Source organism: Schistocerca piceifrons, chromosome 2 (assembly GCF_021461385.2).
Source record: "Schistocerca piceifrons isolate TAMUIC-IGC-003096 chromosome 2, iqSchPice1.1, whole genome shotgun sequence".
Lineage (NCBI taxonomy): Eukaryota > Metazoa > Arthropoda > Insecta > Orthoptera > Acrididae > Schistocerca > Schistocerca piceifrons.
The window spans coordinates 63180611-63205866 of NC_060139.1; the positions used below are offsets into that span (position 1 = coordinate 63180611).

Below are 25256 nucleotides of genomic sequence, written 5' to 3' on the forward strand. Positions count from 1 at the left end.
AATCTAAAACCTGGAATCTTTGTGCTCTTTTCAGCAAACACATTTTTATTACTACAAGCTGAAAGTTGAATGACGCAGCAGCAATACAGGAAGTCCTAGGAAAATATTCTGCCTCAGCTGAATTAAAGGTTCTGATGTGTCACTTTCCAGCATGAAAAAGCAAGTGATCAAGGCTATGTCTGTTGCACACTCTTGGCTGAAAATGGTGAAAAACTTCGTCCTGGCTTGGGAACAGCCCAGAAATCAGCCCTATTACAAACTAGTGGAGCAAATATTGAAGAAACAAAGACAAAACTTGTCAAGAAACACATAGAAATATAGCACTGATGAAGAAACAAAATATTTGGCTCCTTCTAATAGAAAGTATGCCAAGCAGAACTGATTTACTACTAAGGATGAAACACGCACACAAAATAATGATGCAACATTTAACATGAACTTGCATTTTTTCTGCAAAAATTCTAGTAGATTCTAATAATTTTCACACTTCTGCTTGCTGTGGTCTCACAGCAGAAACCTTATGACGACAGTTATTCACCCACATGTTTCACCATATACTTTAACAAGGAATCTATATTGGTAAAACGCTATCCTATAACCAGCACCAAAGCCCTGTATCAATTGCAGCATAAGAACTGCATAAACTATTTTCAGTATTTTGTATAATTACTGACTGAATGCTGTCTTATCTATTCATTAAGTGGTATTACCTTACGGGTAAAAGTTGAACACAATAACACAAGTACCGTACTTACACAAATCTAATGTACACCTTTTTACTACATGCAGTATTCAAAACTGAGGTGCACATACGATTCAGTGGCTCATTACATTTGAGTACAAACATGAATCTGTTGTTCACCTGCAACATCGTTTAAATTTAGGCAAGCAGAAAGAACATTGTGTGAAATTACTTTCAAACATAAAGTCACTTTTGCGCTAAAAAATATGGTAACAGGTGGGTGGGGACAAGAGTTCAATGTAGCTGAGAGTAACATTTGCTTATGGAAGGAACAAATTGGCATTATTTGCAACCATCGCTTCTTGAAAGAGATTCAGTGGCCCTCGCAAAAGGAAGTCATCTTGGTGTTGAGGTAGGAGTTCTGGAATTCATCTGTGAAAGACGGAAGAATGGGGAACCTGTGACAACTGACACCATAAGAAACAAAGCAAAAGAGGTGGCTGCAGTTCTTCATATACTGAGGCAACAGTTAAAGGCTAGTGATCAATGGGTTGATTGCTTTATGAAACAGGTAAGCTTATCTCCAAGACACTGTACAACAACATGTCAAATCCCCCACAGGATTTTGAGAAGAAACTTTAGGAGTTTCATGGATATACCATCACACTTCAAAAAGACATGAATTTTGGGCCAAATAGGCAACACTGAGGAGACACCAATTTGGTTTGATATGACATGATTACGCAACTGATGAGAAGGGGACAAAAGTGGTTACCATCAAAACATCGTGGTGTTAAAGTGTGTTACTGTAATGCTGTCAAACACATTGGATGGGCCCGAACTTCTGCCGTTCTTTATCTTCAAAGTGGAAAACAACCTCCCAAGACCCCTACAAATGCAAAGTTGTTTCCTGATGTTTGAAATCAAGAGAAGGGATGCATGACAGACTATAATTCTTGACTGGCTCAAAGTATGGGAACTGTCACCAATACTTTGTCTTACTCCGTTTCACAGTCATCTCACTTATGATGCAATAGCCAGTAACAATGGAATGACTTGTGTGTTACAAACCTTCAATGTTAGTATAAATAAGCCTTTCAAAGGTTATGCTCAGGAGAAGGAAAAATGGTTTTGTGAAGCAAACTGTGAACCGACTCAGACAGGAAAAAATTACATGTTCTGCTCTCCATTCACAGTTTCACCTGCCTGGAAAAGCATCCAGGCACCCATAATCGTAAAATCATCCAAAAAATGCTATATTTTAAATACTCTGGAGGCAGTGAAGTTACGTGCTCTGGAATGCCTCCGGGGTTCGGGAAAGATCAAATGTATCTGATGCAGACTCCAAGGATACCCAGTAATGATGACATTATTGAATAATGCATAGGAATGCATGTAATTTATGGTGTGCGCATATGATATAAGCAATGAGGTTAGGAGTTGTTTTTTAATAATAACTGTCAGTTGACAATGGGGTCATAATTATTATTCTGAGCGTTCACATACTCAAGTACTGTGTAAACTAAATTTAGCCAGCCAGTGAGGTATCAACAAACTCTCTTTGACAATTTTTAAAATCTGGGTGCATTAGATTCACATAAATACAGTATTACCATTAGAAAATATGTTGAGGCAGAGTAACAGACAGTGCAAAAACACCCAAATTTCAATACCATAGTACAGCAGAAACCCACTAATCCAGTACCTCTGGGACCTTGATGGTGTGATACTACCAAAACTTCTGGATTACTGAGCATAATCTAAAAATGTATTTTAGCCTTCTGTAATTATGTGAATGTATTTGAATTCACATGATAGCTCCCGGTCAAAGAAATCAATTTTCTTTTATTTGACGTGAGTGCAGTACACAAAGAGGAAACAGCAAAATCACTAACTGTAAACAAGGGTCCCGTGAAGACTACCCGCTTCCCTATTATAACTCAGACTGCTCAGCACATCAGACCCGTATTTACGATGTTTCCGAACCGGGGCAATAGTAGATAGTGGCGTCCATCGACCGTTTGAGATAGGACATCAAAAATTAAAAAATCGAATTTTCAAAAAAACGTTGATTTTGTAGCGCACATCTTTCTGAAGACTGATACATAAAACATACGTGTCCGAGGAATTTTAAGACATATTATTCGATCTTAAGTGTGCCAAAGTGCAACGCCACACCTCTTCACACAGCATTCTTCTATCGCACGTCACTGTATTTCGGTCTGTGGAATTGAAACGTGTATATTTTGTACTGGAAGCCATCAAACTATATTCAGGACAGTGGAAAGTAAAATGTCCTATGGTGCCTTTCCTGCTTCCAGTTGGTGGGTTTGACATCATGCGCTCTTTTTTCTTTTAAAAAAAAAAACTCTTCAGAAAATCTGAACTTTTTATCCCCTCTTAGCTAACAACTTGCTACCTTGTGTGACATAAAATTAGGTATAGGATACACAAAACCAGTAAAGAGAAGAGACAAGCAAGACCGTACACATTTCTTCAATCCCTAGGCCCTAGAATTTTTTTCTCTCTAATCTTGCTATCGCTACAGCTTTACGTTACAAAATAGTTTTACACTTCATTCATACACTCCAGTTTCTCAAGCATGAGATCGAAAAGTAGTAGTGCGAAATTTTTATATAAATTTAGAAAGGTCATATTCTTACATAATTTAAGTGATTTCACCATTTCTTCTCCTTCCTCGTTCAAACAAACAATGTTGTAATCACTAATTCTGTATCTATTCCTGCCAGTGTCAAAGCTTATTCGCCGGTTAACTTGACTAACTCTACCAGAATCACCAGTTTAGTTATCCTGAGATTATTCTCGGGTTAGGCGTTTTTACGTGTTCGTACAACGCGTTTTCCGCGCTACTTCCAGAATAGACCTTAAAGCGGCTGCTAGCCAGAGACTGTACAACTGGCCCTTGCTAGTTTATCGATCCGGCCACAAATTTTCCGTCAAAATTTCATTTTCTTGGACACACTGAGAAGATAATACGTAATTTCTCTTACCTGTTATTCCTATTAGTCGTTTATTCACATCCTGGTAGTCTGAATCAATGGATTTTGGTGGTAATCATAACAACGCTCATCATTCGCAAACCCAATCAACCGCATAATCGGACAGTGGTTGGCTTTCTTTCTTTCGGCTATACTCTACTCAGCTCGTATAGCCCCTTTTGTCTGCAGGAAAGTTTATTTCTAGATGTGGCAAAGATTCCACTGACAGACACATCACGTACACTATGCACGCATTCACAAATCAACTTATGATTCATTCGGAAATCAACTTAGAATGTGTTCAACAATGTTCAAAAACCGACAGGGACACGTTTCAAAGTCATACGAATGATCGATAGACGCTGGATGCTACGCGCTTTGTGAAACAAGGTTTTTTCCCTCAAGAATATGAATTGCCCCGCCCCCCCCCCCCCCCCCCCCCACACACGCGCACACACACACACACACACACACACACACACACACACACACACGCACACACGCACACACGCACTTCTAGATCCAGGGCTGCTGCACAATCTGGCAACTTGGGCACGCCAGTACCCGGTAGCACCTAGCCGCCTTTTTTTTCTGTAGCCAGAAGCGGAAGAAGGTACTACCAAACTGCGCATGCGCATGATCCCATTCGTAACTGTTAAAACAACTCTAATGTTAACAGTTGTGACGTCATGCTCATCGGAGGCAATTTGTTGTTACGAAGCATTGCATAGTCTTCCTAAAGCCTTTGACACATTTTGCTGTTGGCAGACGCTTGTATGAGCACTGTGTTTAGATGGCGCATTTCCTTTGCAATTTAAGTTTTATTTCAGTTTTTTCTCTCGTTCATGTTTTATTGCCCGTAATTCAAAAAATTCCCGTATTTTTCCCGGTTTTCTCCCGGATGAAAAAATTCCCGGATCTCCTGGTTGTCGCGGGTCTTAGACACCCTGAACAGAACATCTGATCAGGTGAATACAGGGTTATGAATACAAAGTCAAACAGAGGTAATGCAGGGATGAGTTTAATAATGAATAAGGAAACAGGAATGCAGGTAAGCTACTATGAATAGCATAGTTAATGCATTGTCATAGCCAAGATAGACACAAATCCCACACCTGTCACATGCCAACTAGCTCTGCAGATACAGAGATTGAAGAAATGTATGATGAGAAATGACATTCAGATTCATGGGGAACTGGAATTCCACAATAGGAAAAGGAAGGGAAGGAAAAAAAGTAGGTGAATATGGACGGGGGAAAGGGATGAGAGAGGAAACTGCCCATTAGAATTTTGCACAGAGCCTAATTTAATCCTCACTAACACTAATTTGCTGTATACATGGAAGAGACCTGGAGACACTGGTAGGTTTCAGACTGTTTATATAAACGTTAGACAGAGATTTATGAACCATATTTTAAATTGTAAGACATCCACAGGGGCAGTTGTAGACTGTCCACAATTTGTTGTGAACTGTAGATTAGAACAGGAAAAATTGGAAAACAGTAGGAAATTAAGGATATGGAAGCTGGGTAAGTTGAAAGAATAAAAGGCGGTTGAGAGTTTCTGAAGGAGCATTAGGCACCTTCTGCCTACAACAGGGGAAAGGAATACCATAGAAAAAAATGGGTAGCTTTAAATGCTGAAATAGTGAAGGCAATAGAGGAGTATACAGGTAAAAAAAGGACCTAATAGAAATCCTTGGGTAACACTGGAGACATTTCCTTTAACTGATGAAAAGAGAAAATTTAAAAATGCAGCAAATGAAGCAGGCAAAAGGAAATACAAGCTTTTCAAAAACGAGCGGCAGGAAGTGCGCATTTGTTAAGCAGGAATGACTAGAAGACAATATTTTACTAGGGGGTAAGAGAGATACCACATACAGGAGAATTGAAAAGGCCTTTGGGAAAAAACAGAAGCAGTTGGTTGAGTACCTAGAGCTCAGACGGTAAACCAGACCTAAACAAAGACAGAAAAGCTGAAATGTCGAAGGAGTATATGGAGTGTCTATAGAAGAGAGATGAAATGACCACATGGCACTGCTGGCTGGGAGGTCACATTCAAGGAAGTTCAGCCGCCGAGTTGCAAGTCTTATTTCAGGCGACTTGCATGTCAGTGATTATGAAACGGTCCAGTCCACTAGAGCAGAAAGTCTCCAACCTGGCTGGGAACAGAACCCAGGTCCACTGCATGGTAGGCCAACATTACCACTCAGCTAAGCAGACTATAGCAGGGAAACGAACTTTAAAGAATTATTATACAAAGGGAAGTGAATGTAGATGAATATGAGGCGGGGGAGATGATACTGCAAGGAGAATTTGACAAAGCTCTGAAAGATCTGAGTCAAAACAAGGCCCCAGGGTAGACTAGATTCCATCAGAACTAATAATAGCCTTGGGAGAGAGAGTCATGAAAAACTCTTCCACCTGGTGTGCAAGATGTAAGAGACAGGCGAAATAGCCCCATACTTCAAGAAGAATGTAGTAATTCAATTTCTACAGAAAGCAGTAGCTGGCATGTGTGAAAATTAACAAACCATCAGTTTGTTAAGTCATGGTTGTTAAATACTAACACAATTTGTTTAGTACTTTAAACATAGCTGCGCTACAGCAACGGTTCCACGTAAATCAGACTAAGAACAGCCGACCAGTTGCAAAGGATAAAGTAATCTTTACCTAGGTTTCAATAGATATAAATCTATCTTCTTCAGAAGACGGCAGTATTATAACATGAAGTGATATGTCCTTATCGTTTAGGCAAACATCCGCATAGTTACATTAATCATATAAAATATAGCCCTGAAAACAGGGTTTGTCAAACAAATAAAATAGGTACATAGAAGTTGCAGAGCGCCTAAGCGCTTAGGCGCTCTGCAACTTCTATGTACCTATTTTATTTGTTTGACAAACCCTGTTTTCAGGGCTATATTTTATATGATTAATGTAACTATGCGGATGTTTGCCTAAACGATAAGGACATACCACTTCATGTTATAATACTGCCGTCTTCTGAAGAAGATAGATTTATATCTATTGAAACCTAGGTAAAGATTACTTTATCCTTTGCAACTGGTCGGCTGTTCTTAGTCTGATTTACAATTTGTTTACATACAAATGGAAAAATTGGTAGGAGCCAACCTCGGGGAAGATCAGTTTGGATTCTGGAGAAATGTAGGAACAAGCAAGACAATACTGAATCTATGACTTATCTTAGAAGATAGGTTAAGGAAAGGTAGACCAATGTTTGGTTCAGATAAAGCATTTGATAATGTTGACTGGAATTTTCTCTTTGAAATTCTGAGGGTCGCAGGGGTAAAATGCACAAAGCAAAAGGCTATTTACAACTTCTACAGAAACCAGATGGCAGTTGTGAGAGTAAAGGGGCATGAAAGGGAGGTAGTGATTGAAAAGGGAGTGAGACAGGGTTGTAGCCTATCCCCAATGTTTTCAACATGTACCCTGAACAAGCATTAAAGGATACAAAAAAAAAAAAAAAAAATTTGTAATAGGAGAGTAGGAAATAAAGTTCAGAGAAAAGAAATAAGAACTGTTTGCCAATGACATTTTAATTTCATCAGAAACAGCAAAGGATTCGGAAAATCAGATGAATGGAATGGACAGTGTCTTGAAAGAAGGATGTAAGATTAACATACGCAAAAGGAGGATAATGGAAATTAGTCAAATCAGGTTATGCTATGGGAATCAGGTTAGGGAATTAGATGAAGTAGTAGACGAGTTTTGCAGCAACATAACTGATCAAAGCCAAAGTAGAGGGGATATTAAATGTAGGTAGCATTTCTGAAGAAGAGAAATTTGTTAACACTGACTGAAGATTTAAGAATCAAGAAGTCTTTGACAGTATTTGTCCGTACCATAGCCATGTATGGAAGTGAAACATGGACGATAAACAGTTTAGATCAAAAAAAGTTTTCGACATGTGGTGCTACAGAATAATGCTGAAGATTGGATGGGTAGATCAATAATGAATGAGGAAGTACTGAATATAATTGGGGAAACAAGAAATATGTGACAACTTTACCTGATTAAGGGATTAGTTGAGAGGAGATATTAAGAGATCACCAGTTTAGTACTGGAGGCAAGTGCGAGGGGTAAAAATCTTACGGTGAGACCAAGTGATGAACACAGTAAGGAGATACAGAAAGAGGTAAGTTGCAGTAGTTATTTGGAGAGAAAGAGGCTTGCACCTTATAGAGTAACATGGAGAGCTGAATCAAACAGTATGGACTGAAGACAAAGAAAACAGCAGCAGGAGGTTCTGACTGTCTAAGTCTATCCAGTCCAAAATTTCATCTTGTGACAAATTTCTCATTTCATTTTGATGAACATTTAACTATATAACAACAGCATTACCTTCATTTGGAATAGTGAAGTCTGTTTCTTCATAGGCTTTTGGTCAGAGTTTTCACCAGGATTTCCTACGAGTAGAAGACTTACTTCATTCCACACCAAAGATGTTCCAGAAATAGGACCTTTGATACTCAAGTTAAAGGAAGACCACTGAACAGTCTGAATTGATAAGCTCCTGAAAAGAAGCTCTGTAAAGAAACTTTAAATTCTGAATTACTCCCCAATCCATTGGTTGAATCAGGGAAGTAGCATTTGCTGAAGGTGAGTGGCAAATATGTTCCCTGAGATCAATTTGGACACTGGAGAGTAGGCTAAAAACCAGCCCCTGCACAATCCCAATGTCATCCATGCATTGGAATAAGCTCCACAAATTCCAATAAATTTTTTAACTCCATTAAAAGCTCTTTGCCTTTTGCACTTGCTAACAATGAAGTAGTCTTTCAGATCTATTGGAATAGAAACACTTGCACAAAATTTTATGCAGCTGATCTATTTTGGCCTTTTTCAAAGCTTTTTGTGATCCAATGTCTTTTACTGCACCTGTCTATGAGGCGAACCTTCGAAGTTAACCTTTTTTCAAAAAATCTCTTATTGTTCAAGAATCAACATTATATTCTTCCATAACCTTATTTCTACATCACTACTCTACTTGCGACAGAGCAGCATTAATCATAATTACACTTTGAAACATCACTTTTTAATCGCTGTACACAATTGGTGCACAACAGAAATTGTTCGAGATGTGACTAGAATGACTATTCGTATTACATGACTTAATTGTTGACCACTGCTGAGCGTGTCTGAACTGTTGAGTACGTACAGAGCGATGCCAAACTACTGAACATGCTAGACTGCCAGATTACTGTGGTTTTACTTTATTTGAGAATGAGACCATATAATTTCCAACAAACTTTTGTGAGGTGCCAAACAAAGGCTGATACCTTGCAACACAACCACACATAGCCACAGCCTTGCAAGTGTTGCTACACCGCCACAACCGCACTCTAATTACAGCCTAGCGCAGTACTACTCTGCCCCGTCAATGTTTATTGAGAAAGGGAACAGCATAGCCTAGTACACTAGCTGTGTGATTACTGTCTTGTACAGAACTAGAAGTGAATGCAGTTGTTAAATACACTCTGAATGACAGATTTGTAATTTGTCTGTACCAAGTGATAAGTCAATGTTCAGAAAAACTTTTCAACACTATTGGATTCCTGTGGAAACGGAGTGCAAAGTTCAGTAATTTCTATCTATGCTGTAATAAAGTGAGCTAATATTTTGTGTGTTACAGTAGCCACTCAAGATACCCCCTGGAGCAAACCAATGGACTCACCATTGCTCTGGTGAGTATACTCCAACCTTTAGAAAACTTTTTCTTGCTGACACCATCCACAAAATGATGAAAGGAAAAAGTTCATCACTTACATTTTCTCTGTTCGTGCAGTGTAACTTCATCACTAGGCCTGACATTTTAATTTATTACTTCTTTACAACTAACTGTACTTGCAACATTTTCTGCCGACAGTTCCCATATATACCAAGAAATGTACCTGCAAAATTTTATCACTGTACGGCAGGCAGGAAGTGAAACACTGAGATGTGAAAAAGAACTAGCTTTCCTTAAAATGGAGTGCAAATTCCCTGCCTACACTCATCCAGTGTTTCACGATGAGAGTACTTTGTGACTTCCAATGAACTTCAAAATGTATTTCTAAACCTTTTCCTCACTTACATCCTTATTGGCAAGTATTTAACCCATTTATTCATTTGTAAAGCAATCAGAAGTTTGGAACTGTTTTGTACATGGAGGTTCAATTCTTTTAAGAATTTGGGGTTTACTAGTGCATCCCAAATCAGAAGAGGGATTTCAGAAATTTATTAGTGTTCGGAGAATGAGCAACACCTCTACTTGCAATACACTGCAGTGTGTCAGCGAAATGCCTAGCTAAGATTACACCACTAAATACACTACTACAACAACGTCACATTTTTATCCTTGTGTATGAAGCTTCCTCGAAATTTTTTTGTTAGTGAATCAAGTATATTCTTTTTCTCATGGAACTTTATTATCTGCTTCCAAACTCAATACTGTGTACTTTCTATACACCGTAAAATTTAACTATCAGTACTCAATGCCTGAAGAAACAAATACTTGTTACCTGCAAGGAAACTAACAGAACAACATGACATCAAAACTGAACATGCACCTCTGTAAAAGTCTGAAGACACTGACTGCATTTGTTTGTTAAATCTTTATGCAGCCTTTGCACAGAAAGGAATGAAACTGATCTAGTTCCCTATCTGGGCCAAACTTCATTTCAGCAAAATTGAAATAGCTAAACTGTATGTAATGCATTTGTAGGCTTTTCAGCCCAAAATTAGAAAATAAAAAAAATGAAATTAAAGAGTTGAGTGAGCAGAAATGGTATGGTTACAAAACAGACAGACATGTCTACAAATTTGTGTGAATGCCAAGAACATGCTGTAATGAAGATTGCCCTATAATCAAGGATCAACGAATGGAAAAAAGTGAAAGTGAGAGCCTATCTTATTTAACAAACTGGTTTACATGCAAATATCTTTGTACTATACTTACTTTCGGTTGGGATGCAAGCTCAACTTCGTGTAATCGTTGAACATAACACAGACACTATCATCAGACAGCTGATAGCCAAAACCATATTTATCTGAATAATCAACCCATTTACTAATCCACACAAATGGGTGAGACGCAGGATCTGTTGTCTCATCTGTTAACCAAGCAACACATATTATTAAGGTTCAGAATGTTACTTTATATACTATTAATAATAATAATAATAATAATAATAATAATAATAATAATAATAATAATAAAATAAATAAAGGTAGCTGCAGCCATGTTCATAAAGGGGTAACAAGGACAAAGGAGATGGCATGCCCTAGCACATGTTGGCAAGTGATAGTTAAATAAGTCAATGGTGTAGAGATGAACGGAGAAACAATATGTCAAATGTAATGGGATTCACCTGTCTGCACTAAAACAGATGAAGCAAAATGTGCACGATGAAATTTCACTGATATTAATAGATTAGCTAACAAGTCTTGTGAACAAGAGGACTAACAAGTCTTGTGAACAAGAGGACTAACAAGTCTTGTGAACAAGAGGACACACTTGCAGAAATGGCATACTACATCAGATTTCTTTAAAAAATTTTACCATAGGAAGCAGCTAGTGATTCATTTAGACGAAACATGTATTCATACATATTACACTGTGAATGGAAGCTTCACAAGTATTATTGTGTACGTGCACTACTGTGCAACTATTACTGTGAGACTTTGTGCAATTGCATAAGGAACAAACGTTTTGGCACTGAGAAGCACAAATTTTCTCCTGTTTATTTCATTACCAAATTTTTGTAGGAAAACTGTTCCCCTCTTACTGCCACCACACTATACAGATCACTGGTGTGGAATCTTGGGAAGAAGAAGAAAATCCCCTCTCCACAGTGAAGAAAGTGCTGATGCTTTTGATGCTAATGAACATTGTCAATCACCCAACTTGGTGCAACCCTTTCAATGTTGGGCAACTTTAGCATCCATTTAGTGAGTCAGTACATGCACAGTAAGTCTGCATCAAGAACACACACTTGGGAAAGAGACATTTAAATGAAACCATGTACCTGTACAGCGTGAAGCCCTCACTGCATGCAGTCTGAACCCCCAAATGGTAAGACATGCAATTATTTAGATTCTAGGTATGTTTTGGGCAACCTCCCTCTACACCGTTTTTAAGCAAATGCACAGAGCATCAATCCTTGTGGTTGCTGGAAAATCAAGAGAAGCAACGTACTCAGAAAAACTCAGACATGGTCAGTGAGGTACAATCAGTTGTAGATGCAAAACCATTGTGTGTGTCATTCTTCAAGGAACATTTACTAATACCCCATCACACATGGCTCAGCAATGTCTTAAGGTATGGCCAAAAGATGGCAACTCCTCAATGTAGTTATTACATCAATTTGAAGGATTCTCCATTTTCTCTCACATCATAAAATTTGGTTTTGCACTCTGCATATCACTGAACAATGCAAACCCCCAACTGTAATCACTAATTTAATATGTAACAAGAGTAGTAAAGGTAACAATGAAGCCCACAGCCTTGGCGTTCAATCGATAGGCACAAACCATACTAAAAACTAAGCTTTAAGACAACTCATTTCCTCAGAGCCAACTCCATTATTTGGAGTCCACCCACATTTATAGTATCAGATAAAAGTTATTATGTACAATGATACCTGCTTTCACTGTACAATAGGATCAAGTTAAACATGTTTGACAAAATTTGAGCCCCTCCACGTGCCAGGAATGGGAACCAGCAACCATTGTAACAGGAAGCCTCTATTGTCTCTTAAGGCTGCACACAGAGATGCAGGCACTTCTTGCTATGTTCACATTTAATACCCTAGTAGCCATTTACCCCTTTGTAAGATACCTCTTACCTGGATTCATCACTTTTCTTTTGCAAACCCTGAATGAACCAAAACCTTTAAGAAAGGTTTTTGTTTCAATAGTTCAAACTCACGTGCTACACTGCTTCCTTTAACAATGGCACTATTTTAGACCTCTTCTCTCGTGGCTTTCAGTGACTGACATTCCATCACGACATTCCATCGCACAAGACTGTAATGCTGGACGTACCCACATGAGGGTGACCGTTACCTACATGCCAAAAGTAACATTTTCTTTCCCATACACACTATCTTGTTCCATTTCACAAAAAAGATTTTGTGCAAAATTCTGCTCCATCTTACAGCTAGGCAACCTGAAACAATTTGTAGTTGGGAAAGAATGTAACCGTCAACTTGTACCATTCAAAAGTGGTACGAAATGTTTCGTATCTTCACTACTGCCTCTTTTACCCTAAGAAAAATTTGCAGGGGTACAGGTTTGCATAAGAAACAACTTGATAGCAATTGGCTATTTTTATATTCTCTGGTAATAATCTGTAAAACTAATTGTTTTTTAAGCTTCATCTTTTGTGGAAATGTTATTGTAATTTTGAATAATTTTACACACTTATTCCTGCATGCAACTGTCTTCTGATTTTTCTTGTTACTCAAGTTCCAATTTTGCAACCATGATCATAACATCTTTAAAGGCCTTTGTGGTAGAAAATCTCATCAATAAAATTCTTGTACTTAGAATGACAAAAGATAAGAAATCTATAGCCACAGAGGAATAATAAACACACATTGTATCCCATTGGTTGCATTTTCCTCTTCATTCTTACCTCCTGCTTTCAGCTCTTGTGACACGTTTTCTTACCCAATGTTGTCGCAGCAAGTAAGTATTCTGATCATCAGTCAACCCATGAAAAGGAAATATTAAGGTGCTTTAACTACTTCTGATGCCATGAACTAGGCTTCTACAAACATTCAAGCAAAGAAAATATACAGGCTGATTCTAGAGGAATGTCACAATTTGTGAGGCGATTCTACGTGTGAAAATAAACAAAGTCCTATGAACGAGTGCCTGAATTCCAATCGTTATGGAACTGGAGCGGGTTGAAGACTATACACATCCATGAATGATTATGAAGACAAGTGTGAATATTACTTACCAAATGCTGTGGTGGACAGAATAATGGGACAAATGACTGATCCATCCTCCAAGAAGAGTTCAAAAAGCCCCACCTCCCTCTCAGTGCACTCAAGAAAGCATTGGAGGGTGTGCTGTGTTGCACATCTAAAATTGTCTCTGTGAGCTTTAATGTGGGCAACTGTGTTTTGCTTTGCTTTGCTTTAGGGCACAAAAAACTACTGGGGTCACACGCACCCATGTCAAAACAAAGAACACGAAGAAGAGAGGAGTTAAGGAACAACTATACGTCAGTCCCAATTGACATAATAAGAGACACCTAGAAACAGGTACATGGAAAAAGGGCTAAAAAGGCACCATACAGAAAATTAAATGGCCTTCACCATATTGCTTTGGCAGATAAAAAGTAAAATGTGGTAGACAGCCCGCACGTCATTTGCCGATAACTCAGATGGAAAACCCAAGCGGGAACGTAAACGGTTAAAAAATAGGCATTCCGTCAGGAAGTGGCGGACAGTTAAAACTTGGGTGCAACTTGTATTTAATGGTGGGGTAGCACCACTTAGCAAACGATGGCTGAAAAGGCAGTGCCCAATACGCAGCCTAGTTAAAGTGACCTCCTACCAGCAGGAGTGCCAAGAGGAGGTCGTCCAAACCACTGGGAGAGGCTTAATAGGCCTGAGCTTATTCCCATGAAGGGAGGACCATTGGTTCCTGACAGGCAGCAACACACAGATCATCGGAGGGGAAAATAGGTACTCGCGGGCTGATGTACAAGGACTGCAGCCTTGGCAGCAGCATAGCAGCCTCGTTTCCTAGCAGAACGACGTGACCAGGAACCCACAGAAACATCACAAGAGTGAGCAAATGACAGTTTTCCGCACCCCCTGAACTAAGGGATAGGCAGTGTACAGTGCACATAGACTTTGAAGGGCGCTGAGTGAGTCTGAGCAGAGGACACAATTGAAAAGGCTGTGTCACTGAACGTACTCCATGGCATGATACAAGCCGAACAGCTCGGCTGCAAATACCAAGCAGTGTGCCGAAGCCGATATTGAACGACACTAGTGCCAATAACGAAAGCACACCCAGCACCATAGGCAGTCCGAGAACCATCAGTGTATACAGAGGTACTATCGCGAAGTTCCATGCAAAGGTCGTGAAACTTAAGATGATAGACCGAGACTGGAGTAGTGTCCTTAGGAAGAGAATGAAGGCCAAGGTTAACAATGGTGGAAGGCTTGCCCAAAATGAGATCTGGGTTGTCTTTATCAAAACAGCATACTCTGCCCAGTCATGGGCGTTACTCACTTGTGACAAGCTGGGGGTGTTTCTGTAACCATCACCCCCGTAAGAGCTTAAATATGGTCCAGGGTATCATATTTCACTGGGGCCTTCTTCTGCAGTCTGACGATTAGCTGCGCGCCAATTTAGAGCGGTGAGGTGTAAATTCCATTTGGCGTGTCCACCGGGGTCCGAGGGATAATAAGGTTGCCATCGGTGCCTTCATCTTGGGCTTTGAGGGTGATACATTACCTGAGAAGGTCAAGGTGATAGTCTACCACTGTGATGTAAAGCCCTATATCCTTCCCCCAATGCGGTGCTTTAAATGCTGGAAGTTCGGCCATATGTCTTCCTGCTGTACTTCCAGTGTCACCTGTTGGGATTGTGGATGCCCTTCATATCCCATTACTCTCTGTGCTCCGCCTCCCACCTGTGTCAACTGCAGAGAGCACCATTCACCGTGCTCGCCAGGCTGCAGGATTCTCCAAAAAGAAAGGAAAATCATGGAGTAAAAGACCCTGGACCGACTGACCTACACTAAGGCTAAGAGGAAATTTGAATGTCTAAATCCTGTACATATGACATCGTCTTAAGCTGCCATTACAACAGTTCTAGTGCCATCAGCTCCGCCAACCCCAGTCACCTCTCAGAGCTGCAAGACTACATGTGCCCCCTGGATGGAGGGGGGGGGGGGGGGGGGTCGTGGCGGGCAGTCAGCACTTCCCTCCCTATTGCTCCTGCACCACCTACTCCAGGAGCAACACCTCCCAACCATCGGGGATATCAGTCCCCACTTCTGTGGCGGAGAAGCATAAGTCTTCTTCGGCTCCTCTCGCTAGGAAGTGGTCCCTTGGGTCGCTCCCTTGCCAGGTTTCTGCTTGTGGAAAATATGACACCTGCCAGTGGCTGAAGAGCCCAAAAGCAGCTGGTCGTAGGGCTTCACGCTCATCCTCAGTCTTGGAGACTGAATCAGTGAAGTCCTCCTAGACAGGGAAACCCATGGAGCAGTGAGAGAAATCCAAAAAGAAGATCCTCAAGACTAAGGGAATTGCGGTGGCACCCACATCACAGCTACCCAAAAGCTGCAATCTGCTGAGGACCTAGATCTCGCTGGACCCTCAGATACAATGGATATAGACTGCTCAGGCACTAAGTCAGTGGCAGCAGGTGACCCTGAGGCAGTTGACGCCTCATTGAATGTTCCATGCCTTCCAGTGTAATGACAAAGTCGTCGTCCTGTGGAATTGTGGCGGTTTTTTCCACCACCTGGCTGAGCTACGGCAACTGTTAAGCTTTACACCTGCTGTCTCCATTGCCCTCCAGGAAACCTAGTTCCTGGCAATTGGGACCCCTGCCCTCCACAGCTAGAAGGGATATTACAGAAACTGTAGCGACTATAACAGTGTCAGGTGGAGTTTGCGTTTACGTCCTAAACGTAGTCTGTAGTGAAACTGTGCCCCTTCAAACCCCTCTTGAAGCTGTGGCTGTCAGAATAAGGACGACACAGCAAATAACTGTCTGCAATGTATATCTTCCTCCAGATGGTGCAGTACCCCTGAATGTATTAGCTGCACTGATTGATCAAGTACCTAGACCTTTCCTACTTTTGGGAGATTTTAATGCCCATAACCCCTTCTGTGGTTGTACTGTGCTTACTGGCTGAGGCAGAGATGTTGAAAATTTATTGTCCCAACTCTACCTCTGCCTCAGGGCTGCCACACATTTCAGTGGGGCTCATGGTAGTTACTCGGCCATTGATTTATCAATTTGCAGCCCAGGACTTCTCCCATCTATCCACTGCAGAGCACATAATGACCTGTGTGGCAGTGATGACTTCCCCATCTTCCTGTCACTGCCCCAGCGTCAGGCCCACGGACGCCTGCCAAAGTGGGCTTTAAACGAGGCTACAACCAACAGGGTACATGGCGGCCCCACCACAACGGACTGACTACCGTGCTTGATATCAGGTCCACAACCAAGCAATCAATCAAGTCCATTATCACCGTCAGCGTAGGAAACGATACTGCACAGTTGACGGAAAGATACACACTCAGCAGGGTGACCTTGTCCAACAGTTGGAGAATGAGCAAGAGTGCAATCCAAGTCAATGAAGGATGCAATAGGTCTCAGCGCATGATGGACGCGATGCACCACGTAAAGTGCCCTTCCCCAATTGGCTCGCTCTTTGGGAAAATTTTGAAAAATGGAGGTCAAACCCTACGGGGGACCATCACATAAAGGTCAAAAAGGTGAGAGACCCCTTCTAGTTTCCTCTTACGACAGGCAGGAATACCTCGGCCCTATCCTAACCGCCAGACTCGCAGGGGGGTGAAGATGCTGTATTCAGTTTGCTAGAAGCTCTTCTATTCTGCCATACAGCTGGACTGCTGTTCTCTACATAATTACTTTTAACTGGCAGTGGTACCGAACTATCGATTGCCTTCCAGAACTCAAGGAACACAGCATCAACTTTATTCCTACAGGTCATTTTTTATCTCCACAGATGCCCTAACACGTGACCATCACACATGTTCCGCAGCAGGTGGACATTAGATATATAGGCCTATACTTCTGTTCATCTTTTCTACAACCCTTCCTGAAACCTGGAATGATGTGCACTTTTTCCAATCATTGGTAACACTTCACTCCACCAGTGATCTACAGTACACTGCTGCTAGAAGACAAGCAAGTACTTCTTCACAGTCTAAGCAGAATCATATTGGTATCCCATTATGTCCAGTGGCTTTTCCTCTTTTGAGCATTTAAGCTGTTTTTCTATTCCACGATTATTTCGAGATCGGTTAGCATTGTGTTTCTGTGAAGATGTAAAGGACGAACTAAAGAGTAATCTTCCTCAGTAAAACAGTTTATAAAAAGGCTTTAGTATGTCCATCCTCTGCATCCTCCATTTTGATGCCGTAAACAGTCACTGTGCTGACAGATAGCTTTTATCTCTTTACTGATTTAAGCAGAGAGCACCCCGCTTACATTGTTCTGTAAAGTCAGTGGATTGAAATTTACTTCCAGATACACTGAACCCTACACGCATTGCTCTCCTTATGTTAATTTTGGCTTCAGTCAGTTCGTCTGTCTGTAAGGCTTTGGTTACAATTGAATTCACTATGAATCTCTATTTTTTGTACAGCTTTCAGACACAGCCGACTAACCACAGTGGGTCTTTCACACCCCTCAAAGCTCTGCTCTGCTTGGCATACACCTGTCTAAATAGTATTTATGATTCTTTCAAACTCTGTCCATTGATCAACATTGTCAATGCTGGGGATTAAATTTTCATGCTGGCTATTTACGTAATCTCTTTTCTCAGCAAAATCTTTTTTCCATATTCCTATTAGCAGTCATTCTGAGATGCTGTGAAGGCCTTATGATCACCGATTCCCCGTTCTACATAAACAGTCAAAGTTGGGGTCTGTTGATGACCAGGAGATGTAATACGCACTTCTCACGATTTGGTTCTCCGATTAATTGCTCCAGTTATTTTCAGATGAGGCATTTACAGCACTTCCACTCTATTCCCTGGCCTTGCGACCTGCTGTAAGCACTTGCTTCTCCCATACTATACCCAATAAGCTGAAATATTTAATACTATAATGTGACCAGTACTATACCTAGTATTATCTGGGTACTGTTAACATTCATAAGCGATAATAGTTCTGGGACTTTTCCCTGGACACTCCTGCAGTTACATGTAATTATATTACGATTTTCTTTCTTCAGTGTGCCGCAAGAAGTGCTATTCTAATTAATTAGTGGGGATGGTATTCTTCGTGCCTGAAATCAGAGTATACTGTTAGCCCTGTAGACAGATTTCCCTAACCTTAAAAATAACCACCTAGGCATGCCACATTTACTCTGCTGACCTAGTGCCCACTTCCCGTGTGTATTTAACCCCTACTCTATCAACGGGTCCCACAATTCTCCACTCGACAGTGGACGTTGAGAAATCCTTAGCCAATATCAACCCAGACTCTTGAGCCCTTTGTTCAAAACTTGGCTCCAAACTAGAGGACTGATTGGTTCTGGGAAAGATGCTGCAAAATTCTACAACTTCCACCCTGTTCAGTGAAGTTAGCTGTCTTCACTAATGCAGCCATCTGCAGGAACAGATGTTATTGGTCTTTAATTGCACCTTTCACTCTTTATCACTTCTAGAGTAACTTGCCTTTACGTTTATAAAACGTCACCTCCATCCCTCTACCCCTCCACCTCGTAACAAATCTGACACATTTAGTTGGATCGTTTTGACCAATCTTTCCACTTCCTAAAACTAATTAGTTTCCCTCAGCAAGTATATAGAATTTAGCCTCCTGAAATCAAGTCCACATTGTCAATTTGTTACTTTCACAGATTATGAGCACCCACGTATATACACTTCAAGAGCGTGGGTTGAAGCTTTTATTCCATGTTCCTCTTCCTCTCGTAACTATAATGTTACTGTTTCTGGAGGCTCAACATCTGAAGGAAATCTACACGCTGAATATTTCATAAGATTTGGTACTTAGGACATCCCAAACTGAGAGTTACGATAATTTAGAGAGAGACCCACTTCTAATACTCATTCGAACCAAGACCAGTTGAAAGATTTTAAAATCCCATCTCCAGGTGTTTAAAATTAACACACATGCGGTCAGGCCAGTCAATGCAAGAGCCCCAACCACCACACGTCGGCAGAAACTGTCCACTGCTGGGCAGCTGCCTTCCTGGCTTTCCTACCAAGGGGCTGCCCAGCGGTGGACAGTTTCTACAGACATGCTGTGGTTGGGGCTCTTGCACTGAATGGCCTGACCACATGTGTGTTAATTTTAAACACCTGGAGATGGGATTTTAAAATCTCAAAACAGATCAGGGTTTGAATAAATATTAGTACAACAGATATGGATCTTTCTAAATTAACTAATATTTGTCCACGATGATAACAACTGGAAGTTACTCCTGCAATACTTTTAATGAACCAGATGCATTTGTAGGTCTTAACTAAACAACAGTGAGTAGCTCCAGAGTGGAATGCCCACTGCACTATGGAATTCCTCACTGTTTTGAGTAGCATACTACCTTTCTTGTACCACATTAGATAGCACTGATCGGATGTTGCTCAAATAAACCCAGATAAGGCATTTTTTTATACCCTGAAAGAGATGGTCATTTGCTTTGGTCTTATTGCACCATATACTGAAGTTAAGTTACTGTTGCACAAAACTGCATAATAAGGGTAGTAAGTGTTGTCCTCTCAACATCTTTTGAACCTCTCTGAACTGCTGGGCAGCCTGTCAGCCTCTCAGCACATTTCCTCCCTAATGAAGTTTGGTTTAACAGTTTGTAGAAATAGTCTGTTGCATTACTGAACAAATCTTAACAGAGGTGCGGAATTACTTTAGAATACACCTCTCCCAACCCGACACAGACACACTATGTGTGTTAATGAACTGGTTTTAGAAGTATACATTTCTTGTGCTGCTTGAATAATGTTTTCAAGTCCACAGAAGTGAATAAAATTTGTACATTATCAGATCAAGATGCAAACCGTTCTGGCACTATTTACATTCAGAAGCTACTTAATGAAGTTTACAAAACCTAATAAATTGAAGAGCTACAGAGTACCACACATAAGACACACTTACCCAAGGGCACAGTACTGGGTTTAGCCCCAGGATTTGTCTTTAAAACTCCAACCAACTGTTCAATTAATGATCTCATGTTTCTTCGATATTCTAAGGCCACAGGATTCTCTCCAGAACAGCACTTGTGGCCTGAGTTTGGTTTGGTGGCAGCAGAAATTGCAGCAGCTTCACCTGCATAAAAACTTTATTTGTGAAATTGTTTTGCTGAATAACATCAACAGTAGCAAAAAACACTATCAGGAAAGTTAAGGCAGCAAGTGTCAACTTATTCACATTACTTATGTGCTGACATAATAAATAATTGTCTAATAATTAAAATCACTTTTCAAATGTGATTACACTGTTACTTTAGTTTCAAAAGCAGTACTTGGTGGTTGATAGCTGAAAGTTTAATACCTGTTAACAATATCTGTGACTAACAGAAAGTAAGGTTTCTTTTAAAGCTCTATGGTTTTTAGCAGAATGATCAAAATTGAATAGCAAAACTGTATTTGCTTTCGGGCTTCAGATTCTGTAACTAAACAATTTTGCATATCAATAGCCTTAATAGTATTACGTAATTTTCCTATATTTAAGATGATATTTTGTGTAAACTAAATGACAATGCAGCCAAGTGTACCAACATTGCAGAACTCTTTACTTTAAAAATCTTCAATTTCATTATGTGAACCCATAAAGTATATATTATAGTCTGCTTCTCTAACCTTGGAATGAGAGATATTCTTCAGTGTGCTGCTGGAACCTGTTGGAATAATCCCCCCTCCCACTGTTCAAATTTACCACCTATTAGAACCAGACAAAGGAAAAAATTCAAGAACAGAATTAACCTTAGAATCCAATTAGATACAACCTTTTAAAAGATATTGCTGTGTTATTTTTACACACATGCACGTAAAGTTTTAGAATACGACAGTAATAAACATCTACGTTACACAAATTTACTACTATACAGTGTTCCTAATCATTTGGCCACAAGTAGGTGCCAACCTCTATGAACAGTGTGCCAGTTCTGTCTCAAGCTTGTTTTATTGCTCTTGTTTGAAGAACAAAAATTTTCAAGATGAACATTTGACAGTTTTCCCTTTTTGTACATTTTGACAAACAGGATTTTCAGATTATTTGATAGTCTTAAAAATCTACAATGATTTGTCCGAGTTTGGAATTTGTGTTCCTGATGCAGTACACCTCAAGCTATTCTAGGAACACGTGCCGACTATTTATAAATTCAGAATATTACATAAATATATAGAGCCATTACTGGTTTTATTACACTACCGGTGATATATGACTGGAAACAATAACCTTAAAATATTAAGGAGCAATCATTCTGTACACATGAAGTTGCAACAGGAAAACAAGTGGGAGGCTGAGATTCACAGAACAAATGTTGCAGAATTTCAATTTACCCTTAAAAAAAAAATTGTTCAAGCAAATCCTCAATATCACTTGTCAGTCTGGCATTCTTAGCAGGTAGGTTTTATAAAAAGATAAGACTGACAGCATTACAATAACAACACAAACTGCTAGATGCTACGAGAGAAGTGCCTCACATTACAGAGAGACTTACAACGGGAATTCTGAAATGGTACTGTATCATATGCCTCACACTCCAGCCTTTGCCTAACCTCATAACTGCAGCAGAGATTGCTTCACTGGTCCAATGATTCTGCTCCTGACCCTCCCTAGTAAAATTTATATGCTCTGGAAACTATCACTGGCACTTCTTAACACAACATTTTTAGTATCTGCTTTGTGCCACCTATAATCAACACTACAGTATCCAAGCACACTCAACTACTTCAACTGACGAGGAAATCCATACTACATTTTCTACACATACCACAAAGTGCATTCACTGCAACAGTTTTCCTCCTCCACAGAGGATTTGCTAAAGGAACAGAAAAGAGGAAAACACAGTGGTACAAACAATACAATCCACCACACACTATGAAGACATGCAGCGTATACATGAAGTTGTCCCCAACAGGTAAGTACTGAGGAAAAAGTAATTGTGTGTGCCAGAAACAAGTGAATGTTGATTGCGGCCCCTCCAGTTTAGTTGTGACCTGAGATTATTTCCAGTTTTTTATCTTTAGTTCTCAATTGGTCATTGTAGTGTATTACACGACGTACTCTTTTTTTCTTTGAAAGGAACTGCATGAAGAAATTTAACTATGAATTTACACATTGGTAACTCATTCTGCAGACTGTGACATTTTCCCCCATATAGTTGACATCTTTTTCAGCAACAAATCTAAAGAAGTGTTTCACAGTTCCCTGGTGACTTAACAGGGTTCCACACGTTAAACCAAGTGAAATTCAATGACATTTCCCTGATTACCAGCTAAGTTTTAGCATTTTTCCCTGACAAATTTTGAGATCTCAAGGGGAAGTAAAGACATAAATTGACACAAATGCAAAGAGTTTTGTGTTTCTAAAAGGTTGAGTAGAAATCCTGGGACTAACATCAAGATCTCTTGAAATGATACCTTCACTGATTTCAGAAATAACCTCAGAAAGAAGTACATCTCTTGAAAGAAGTGTGTAAGGTGGGGAATAGTTGCGTAAACCAACACAGTAGGTGACTCAATAAAAGGTTGGTTTTTACTACGCTCATTATTGTTTGTTACTACCCATTGTTTTATGTCTATTTTACAGGTATTATGTGACTTTTCTTTCATGAAATAAAGGAGCATATAGCTTACAAACTTCTTATCGTCCATACTTTCTAATTTATGAACTACTTTCGAAGTGTCAAAAATGTACTAGAATAAATAGTCTATAAAATGCTGCACTGTAGAATGCACTTGCAGTGAGACTGTCACTATTCCTGAAATCCAATGCCCTTGGCCTATGGCCTAGCGAGGAGCACTGCAGTCCTGGGTCCACAGATAAACCACCAAAATCCGCTGCATTATGCCACACAAACAGACCCAGCCTGCAGGCAGATCTGTGAGACTAGATCTAATGGGCAGGGCCTGCACACTTGTGAGAAACAATGGGCTTCAGATCAGCAGGCCCAATCTGTTAAGAGATATCTAAAGAAATGGCCTGCAGTTTTGACTCGTCATTGAAGTCCACCTGCGTGGCCAGGTATTCACTTGTCACAGACACCCTGTCGATGGAATGTGATTGTGATGATCAATCCATGTAACAGATAGCTTGCACGAATACTCTGAGAATCACTACCAGTAAGAATATGTAGCAACTCACCATAAAGATGATCACTGAGCTGCTGACAGGCACATAGAAAAGACAACCACACTCTCTCAACAACATTTTTGGCCATAGCCTTTGTCAGAAAACGAGAGTACACACATTCACACAATCACACACGATCGCCATCTCCAGCTGCTTCATCACCAGCCTCTCAGAATCAGATCCAAACAAACCACTCCTCATGCCCCTTTCTCTCCTCGGTAGCTGCTAAGCCAGTGGCAAGAATTTTGGTGCCATCACTGATTGCAAGCTGAGGGAAGTAGTAGAAGGGGGAGAAGCAGTGAAATCGAGGGATTAGGGAAGCGGCACACATTCTCAGCTGCACCCAGCCATCTCAGGAAACAAACAGTTTCATCTACTGAGGGGAAAAAATTTCCCTGTCATGTTTGAAATTCCCTGCTTTCCAGAACTAGTGGCAACCCTGCTTAAGTACCACACTTATACCTACACACATCCACATTAGAACATATCCATGCGAACTAACTAATCAATGCTTCATTTACACTAATGTTTTTTAACTTTTTCCCCCCCTCCCTGTCGGTTTGCTTTTCTTTTATTAGTCTCCATACTATGGATATTTCACTGCTTAACAACAGCAAGTTCACACCATTATCAACACTGGAAGAACTGAGTTCAGTAAATCTACAGCAGCCACGAGACTGCTGTCACATGGGTGTGGGTGTGCGCTGTCTATTTTCGACAGAGGGCTCGTTTGCCGAAAGCTCACTTTCTGACAGTCTTTTGTTGTGCCTATCTGTGACTCAACAACTCTGCTATATGGTGAGTAGCAATTACCTTTGCATAATATTGTTACATTCCATCCTAGATTTTCCATTGTTTAAAATTCTGAAATTGCGGATACACAATTTGTAAAACCAGGACTTTATCAACTACAAACACTAGCACGTTTCAGGATAAGGCATAAAAGAAAATAATAGAAAGAGGGAGAGGAGAGAGACATCGCATACCTTAGAGTTCCCGAACCCTAGAGTTTTTTAACCCCAGACCAAGATGAATCTACCAGATACAGACAGAATGAAGAATATAAAGAGAATCACAATAAAAGGAATGTTGAACTGCAAGAATGAAGGGCAAGTGGTCTCAAAATTGTCAATCTAAAAATTATTATCTCTAACAAATATTGTTTGAATTGTCAATTTACATTTTCTTTTCAGTTCTAAAATACTATGGCATGAAGTAGACTTACCCATTATCATGCCCTTTTCCGAACATTATATAGATAAAGGTGACTACACAGCTAAATCTATGCTTGTGCAAACATGCGTAAATTCCTTGTGGCCCACATGGCTGAAGCACAGTTGTACAAGTGTCAGTTTACCTGAAAATGTTGAGCACCGAAGACTGTGTGTTGGCTTTGGCTGCCTTTGTGCTTGTGTTATGGAAAGATACAGAAGAGGGAATGTGATATGTTGAGTGGAATGACGTTTAAGAAAAGAAAATACTATTCTCATCTTAATTATTCACA

The 25256-nt window shown here is 40.1% G+C and overlaps 1 protein-coding gene across 1 annotated transcript in view; it reads right to left on the reverse strand.

The window, feature by feature from the left end:
* Window positions 1-25256, reverse strand: part of LOC124776231 (serine/threonine-protein kinase polo) — a 77705-nt gene that overhangs the window by 33418 nt on the left and 19031 nt on the right. The window contains exons 7-8 of the mRNA XM_047251090.1: window positions 20552-20722; window positions 10645-10798 (exon numbers count right to left, since the gene is read on the reverse strand). Coding sequence (XP_047107046.1) covers window positions 10645-10798; window positions 20552-20722 — 325 coding nt within the window. The remainder of the gene's footprint in view (window positions 1-10644; window positions 10799-20551; window positions 20723-25256) is intronic.